The 7500-nt window shown below is 49.8% G+C and overlaps 1 protein-coding gene across 4 annotated transcripts in view; it reads left to right on the top strand.

Annotated features, from left to right (window-relative positions):
- The window catches only part of LOC139536362 (poly(rC)-binding protein 3-like), a 166739-nt gene that overhangs the window by 141885 nt on the left and 17354 nt on the right, over positions 1-7500 (top strand). For 3 of the 4 annotated variants that reach the window (XM_071336843.1, XM_071336842.1, XM_071336840.1), the window contains 2 exons: positions 35-119; positions 5582-5637. In XM_071336843.1, the coding sequence (XP_071192944.1) occupies positions 35-119; positions 5582-5637 (141 nt within the window). The remainder of the gene's footprint in view (positions 1-34; positions 120-5581; positions 5638-7500) is intronic. The other variant, XM_071336841.1, reaches the window with a different exon arrangement.

The raw sequence follows: 7500 nt of genomic DNA, 5'->3' as shown, positions 1-7500 counted from the left end.
CTGTCTGTCTGTCTGTCTACCCCCTGTGTTTCAGTTGGCCAAGCTTCACCAGTTGTCTATGCAGCAGCAAAGCCTGGCCGCCCAGATGAACCAACAGCAGACCAACTCTGTCATGCCTGGTACGTACTGTACCTGGTACACCCCTGGGGGGGGGGGCTATTCACTCTTCCTGAAGGAGAGCTTCTGGGACCTGAGTGGGTAGAGGTGCTGATAGGGAGAGGGTGAGACAGGTAGCTAGGGAGAGGAGGAGACAGGGAGAGAGGAAGAGGAGGAGAGGTAGAGGGGGAGACAGGGAGAGAGAAAGAGGAGGAGAGGGGGAGGGGAGATGTAGATGGGGAGAGGGAAAGAGAGGTAAAGGGGGAGACAGGGAGAGAGGAAGAGGGGAGAGGTAGAGGGGGAGAGAGGTAGAGGGGGAGACAGAGAGAGAGTAAGAGGAGGAGAGGTAGAGGGGGAGAGAGGTAGAGCGGGAGAGGGGGAGAGAGGTAGAGGGGGAGACAGGGAGAGAGGTAGAGGGGAGACAGGGAGAGAGGAAGAGGAGGAGAGAGGTAGAGGGGGATAGGGAGAGAGGAAGAGGAGGAGAGGTAGAGGGGGAGAGAGGTAGAGAGGAAGAGGAGGAGAGGGAGAGAGGAAGAGGAGGAGAGGGAGACAGGGAGAGAGGAAGAGGAGGAGACGTAGAGGGGGAAAGAGGTAAAGGGAGAGACAGGGAGAGAGGAAGAGGAGGAGAGGTAGAGGGGGAGAAAGGTAGAGGGTGAGACAGTGACAGTGACAGGTGACACACAGAGGGAGAACAGACTGTAATCGGTCTGACGGCTCTGACTGACTTTGACTTTGAAGTTACTTTGTTTGAGTTCCTACAACAACCTTCCTACAACGTCCTTCCTACAACGTCAAATCAAATGTATTTATATAGCCCTTATTACATCAGCTGATATCTCAAAGTGCTGTACAGAAATGTCAGTTGGCTTTTCATAGCCGATCATTAAGAGTATCTCTACCGCTCCTGCTGTCTCTAGAGTGTTGAAAACAGCAGGTCTGGGACAGGTAGCACGTCCGGTGAACAGGTCAGGGTTCCATAGCCGCAGGCAGAACAGTTGAAACTGGAGCAGCAGCACGGCCAGGTGGACTGGGGACAGCAAAGAGTCATCATGCCAGGTAGTCCTGACGCATGGTCCTAGGGCTCAGGTCGTCCGAGAGAGAGAAAGAAAGAGAGAATTAGACAGAGCATACTTAAATTCACACAGGACACCGGTTAAGACAGGAGAAGTACTCCAGATATAACAAACTGATCCTAGCCCCCTGACACATAAACTACTGCAGCATAAATACTGGAGGCTGAGACAGGAGGGGTCAGGAGACACTGTGGCCCCATCCGATGATACCCCCGGACAGGGCCAAACAGGAAGGATATAACCCCACCCACTTTGCCAAATCACAGCCCCCACACCACTAGAGGGATTTCTTCAACCACCAACTTAACATCCTGAGACGTCCTTCCCACAATGACCTTCCTACAACGTCCTTCCTACAACGTCCTTCCTACAACGCCCTTCCCACAACGTCCTTCCTACAACGTCCTTCCTACAACGTCCTTCCTACAACGCCCTTCCCACAACGTCCTTCCTACAACGTCCTTCCCACAACGTCCTTCCTACAACGTCCTTCCCACAACGTCCTTCCTACAACGTCCTTCCTACAACGACCTTCCTACAACGACCTTTTCCATTTAACTTTTAGTAATATTCTGTTATTTTTTCTTCAATGTACACTGAAACTTGGTATGCTGCTGTGACGTCCATTAGCCCATTTAGTGCAAATGACCCCAGACTGATAGGATGAGAGGCATATGGAACCATTTAATGATTTATTCCATCAGATAGATACGTTGTCCACATATAATTATTTATTCCACACCACAGAGGCTCCACTCTGGCATACCTGTATTTATCATGAATCCAGTCCCTTTAAAGAACCCTCAGAGTCCAGAAAGCCCCTCTGAATCCAGTCAAATCAAATCAAATCAAGTTTATTTTATATAGCCCTTCGTACATCAGCTAATATCTCGAAGTGCTGTACAGAAACCCAGCCTAAAACCCCATCCAGTCCCTTTAAAGAACCCTCAGAGTCCAGAAAGCCCCTCTGAATCCAGTCCCTTTAAAGAACCCTCAGAGTCCAGAAAGCCCCTCTGAATCCAGTCCCTTTAAAGAACCCTCAGAGTCCAGAAAGCCCCTCTGAATCCAGTCCCTTTAAAGAACCCTCAGAGTCCACAAAGCCCCTCTGAATCCAGTCCTTTTAAAGAACCCTCAGAGTCCAGAAAGCCCCTCTGAATCCAGTCCCTTTAAAGAACCCTCAGAGTCCAGAAAGCCCCTCTGAATCCAGTCCCTTTAAAGAACCCTCAGAGTCCAGAAAGCTCCTCTGAATCCAGTCCCTTTAAAGAACCCTCAGAGTCCAGAAAGCCCCTCTGAATCCAGTCCCTTTAAAGAACCCTCAGAGTCCAGAAAGCCCCTCTGAATCAGAGGAAAGATATTGTCTATGCGGCTCCCATTCTGCCTCTATGTTAGCTCCAGACCTGTCCATCCATGGTCCATATGGTATGTGTAGATTAGACCTGATCCAGGCAGGGATAGACACAGATGGGGAACAGGGCCAAGGTAGCTCTCCTCTCTTCTCCCAAGGTTTTCAGTGCCTGTGTCCCAAATAGCATCGTATTCCCTTCATAGTGCTAGGGCTCTGGTCAAAAGTAGTGAATAGGGAATAGGATGCCTTATGTAGAGAATAGGGTGCCATACACATGGAATAGGGTGCCATACACATGAAATAGGGTGCCATACACATGAAATAGGGTGCCATACACAGGGAATAGGGTGCCATACATAGGGAATAGGGTACCATACACAGGGAATATGGTGCCATACATAGGGAATAGGGTACCATACTGTACGTAGGAATAGGGTGCCATACATAGGGAATCGGGTGCCATAGACATGGAATAGGGTGCCATACACATGGAATAGGGTGCCATACATAGGGAATAGGGTGCCATACACAGGGAATAGGGGGCCATACATAGGGAATATGGTGCCATACACAGGGAATATGGTGCCATACATAGGGAATAGTGTGCCATACACATGGAATAGGGTGCCATACATAGGGAATAGGGTGCCATACACAGGGAATATGGTGCCATACACAGGGAATATGGTGCCATACATAGGTAATAGGGTGCCATACACAGGGAATATGGTGCCATACACAGGGAATATAGTGCCATACACATGGAATATGGTGCCATACATAGGGAATATAGTGCCATACACATGGAATATGGTGCCATACATAGGGAATAGGGTGCCATACATAGGGAATAGGGTGCCATACACAGGGAATAGGGTACCATACACAGGGAATATGGTACCATACATAGGGAATAGGGTGCCATACATAGGGAATAGGGTGCCTTACATAGGGAATAGGGTGCCATACGTAGGGAATAGGGTGCCATACGTAGGGAATAGGGTGCCATACATAGGGAATAGGGTGCCATACACAGGGAATAGGGTGCCATACATAGTAAATAGGGTGCCATACACAGGGAATATGGTGCCATACACATGGAATAGGGTGCCATACATAGGTAATAGGGTGCCATACACAGGGAATATGGTGCCATACACAGGGAATATAGTGCCATACACATGGAATATGGTGCCATACATAGGGAATATAGTGCCATACACATGGAATATGGTGCCATACATAGGGAATAGGGTGCCATACATAGGGAATAGGGTGCCATACACAGGGAATAGGGTACCATACACAGGGAATATGGTACCATACATAGGGAATAGGGTGCCATACATAGGGAATAGGGTGCCTTACATAGGGAATAGGGTGCCATACGTAGGGAATAGGGTGCCATACGTAGGGAATAGGGTGCCATACATAGGGAATAGGGTGCCATACACAGGGAATAGGGTGCCATACATAGTAAATAGGGTGCCATACACAGGGAAAAGGGTGCCATACATAGGGAACAGGGTACCATTTGAGACGCCATACACAGCAGCAGGAGGCTTTAACAGTCCATTACAGACTTCAAAGGGAACCAAAGAGGAGCTTTCTTTTGTCATTAGATGAGGAAGTAGTATTTCCTCCTTCCTGCTCTTCTTCAGCTCCTCTCCAGATCCTTCCCTCCTCTTCTTCAGATCCTCTCCAGGCAGACATGCCTCATCATAATAAATATGTATTGATGATTCATGACGGAATCAGTCAGTCAGCACTGTAGAAGGATATATTGATATAAATGAGAAGCTTGCTGTGTCGTGTAGAGCGTCAATAGAAGGCTAAACATGTACTTCAATGTAGAGAGATTGCATAAATTATGTTTTTGTTGTTTATTTACACACTTGAAATGCATAATGGTGTTTCTTTACACGCTTCAAAATGAATAAAAGCATTTCTTTATAAGCTTCAAAATGCATAACAGCAACACAATAATAGCTTCCACTGTCTGTAGCTAAAGCAGTGATTGAGAGAGAGCGAGGAGATTAGAGGAGAAAGAGGAGACGAGAGGCGAGGAGATGAGAGGAGAGAGAAAGACGAGACAAGAGGAGATGAGAGAGAGACGAGACAAGCGGAGAGGAGAGAGAAGAGACGAGAGGAGAGGAGAGGAAAGGAGAGGAGATGAAAGGAGAGGAGAGGAGGCGAGGAGATGAGAGGAGGTGAGAGTAGAGGAAACGAGACGAGTGGCGACGAGAGGAGAGGAGAGGAGAGGAGAGGAGAGAGAGAGAGAGAGAGAGAGAGAGAGGCGAGGAGACGAGAGGCAAGGAGACGAGAGGCGAAGAGAGAGAGCGAGAGGAGCGGCGAAGAGAGGCTAGGAGAGGGTGAATGGGAGGTTGTATTATGCTACAGGTAAAAGCTCATCAGTCAAGGCAGTGTTACAGTCTATTAAAAAACACAGTCTGTTTAGAAAGCCAAGCTACATATCCTATCCCTGCTGTGAACAGGAGAGGAGGACGAGAAACAGTGGATGAGAAACAGAGCAGAAATAGAAGCATAAAGACTTGCTTAGAGATGCCATATCTTAATTTGAACATCCTGATGTTGCAGGAATTCTCCTGTACAGCAGGAAATCAAAACTTGTACTATTTTGCATTGTTTAACGAATCTACCCCTATAAAACTGGTGCATTAATTATAATCCACGTAAAGATTCACATTTCCTGTTGCTGGAGGATCATTTTCCTGCTGTGAAAAAACTGGGTCAGATTAAGATACAGCATCTGTAAAGACTTGCGTTAACTCCCCAGGCAATGGCAAGGCGGACTTGAGGCAGATGATATGAGTTGAAAAGCAGTTCTTCACACTTCTACACTGAACATGTTTCAGAGAGGTGAAGGTATCCAACAACAGATTGATCACCAACATAAAGCGAACAGAAGTGTTTGTGACATGTTGTAATGTTTTATATAACTGGGCTTTTAACTGGAAAATGCTTCTTTTTTTTACTGTGTGATTTTGCCATGTTTTAATTGACTGTGTGATTTCCCTAGGGTTTAGTTACCTCTCTTATCTCCCAGCAGGAATGGACTCCAATTCACAGACCACATCACAGGAGCTACTCATTCCAAATGACGTAAGAAACACTGCCACACACACACACACACACACACACACACACAGACAGACAGACACACAGACCACGTCACAGGTGCTGCACATTCCAAATGACAGTTTAGCTAGCAATAGTTTGTCTGCTATGTCACAAACACTGACACATAACAGACCTCAACATATTATCAGTCAGTCAGACAGACACCTCATTCCATTACTATTCTCTGCTTCAATGTTGCCTCTAACCCACTGGGCAAAACTGGGAAAAACTGGGCAAAAATGGGCAAAAATGGGCAAAACTGGGCAAAACTGGGCAAAACTGGGCAAAACTGATTGAGGTGATATCATAATGATCTCTCTCTCTCTCTCTCTCTCTCTCTCTCTCTCTCTCTCTCTCTCTCTCTCTCTCTCTCTCTCTCTCTCTCTCTCTCTCTCTCTCTCTCTCTTTCCCTCTCTTTCCCTCTCTTTCTCTCCTTCCCTCCCCCCCCCTCTCTCTCTCCTGTCTGTGCTGTCACAACAGAGCAGTAAATAAGGCAACCAGAGGGCTTTCAGCAAGAGCCAGCCATCACTACCCTACCCCCTCCCCAGCTCAGCCACCACTACCCTACCCCCTCCCCAGCTCAGCCACCACTACCCTACCCCCCTCCCCAGCTCAGCCATCACTACCCTACCCCCCTCCCCAGCTCAGCCATCACTACCCTACCCCCCTCCCCAGCTCAGCCAGCACTACCCTACCCCCCTCCCCAGCTCAGCCATCACTACCCTACCCCTCTCCCCAGCTCAGCCATCACTACCCTACCCCCTCCCCAGCTCAGCCATCACTACCCTACCCCCCTCCCCAGCTCAGCCGTCACTACCCTACCCCCTCCCCAGCTCAGCCATCACTACCCTACCCCCTCCCCAGCTCAGCCATCACTACCCTACCCCCCTCCCCAGCTCCGCCGTCACTACCCTACCCCCTCCCCAGCTCAGCCATCACTACCCTACCCCCTCCCCAGCTCAGCCGTCACTACCCTACCCCCTCCCCAGCTCAGCCATCACTACCCTACCCCCCTCCCCAGCTCAGCCGTCACTACTCTACCCCCCTCCCCAGCTCAGCCATCACTACCCTACCCCCTCCCCAGCTCAGCCATCACTACCCTACCCCCTCCCCAGCTCAGCCGTCACTACCCCAGCCTACCCCCTCCCCAGCTCAGCCGTCACTACCCTACCCGCTCCCCAGCTCAGCCGTCACTACCCCACCCCCTCCCCAGCTCAGCCGTCACTACCCCACCCCCTCCCCAGCTCAGCCGTCACTACCCTACCCCCTCCCCAGCTCAGCCATCACTACCCTACCCCCTCCCCAGCTCAGCCACCACTACCCTACACCCTCCCCAGCTCAGCCATCACTACCCTACCCCCTCCCCAGCTCAGCCATCACTACCCTACCCCCTCCCCAGCTCAGCCGTCACTACCCTACCCCCTCCCCAGCTCAGCCGCCACTACCCTACCCCCTCCCCAGCTCAGTCATCACTACCGTACCCCCTCCCCAGCTCAGCCATCACTACCCTACACCCTCCCCAGCTCAGCCCACCCCACGGCCCAGTTAATATATTGTCTGTGTCTGAATACGTTACAAGCTATCAAGTCGTTGCTTCCTATATTCCTCTCAAAGCTCATTGGAGGAGGAAGTCAGAGGGAGGAACCTTGGATCCCCTTCTCCAATGAGCTTTAAAACAACAATGGAGGAAGCAAGGACTTGACGGATGGTAATGTTTTCAGACACGGCCATTGTTTGGCATTCCGTCATTGCGTTTCTGTGGTCTTCCATTACAGAGGGCTTGCATTAATGATTCATGGATAAAGATGTCAAAGGTCGCTCTCTATCTCTCTCTCTCTTCTCTCT

Source organism: Salvelinus alpinus, chromosome 12 (assembly GCF_045679555.1).
Source record: "Salvelinus alpinus chromosome 12, SLU_Salpinus.1, whole genome shotgun sequence".
NCBI classification, from domain to species: domain Eukaryota; kingdom Metazoa; phylum Chordata; class Actinopteri; order Salmoniformes; family Salmonidae; genus Salvelinus; species Salvelinus alpinus.
The sequence above is the reverse complement of the archived record's forward strand: the minus strand, read 5'-3'. Positions and strand labels throughout refer to the sequence as shown.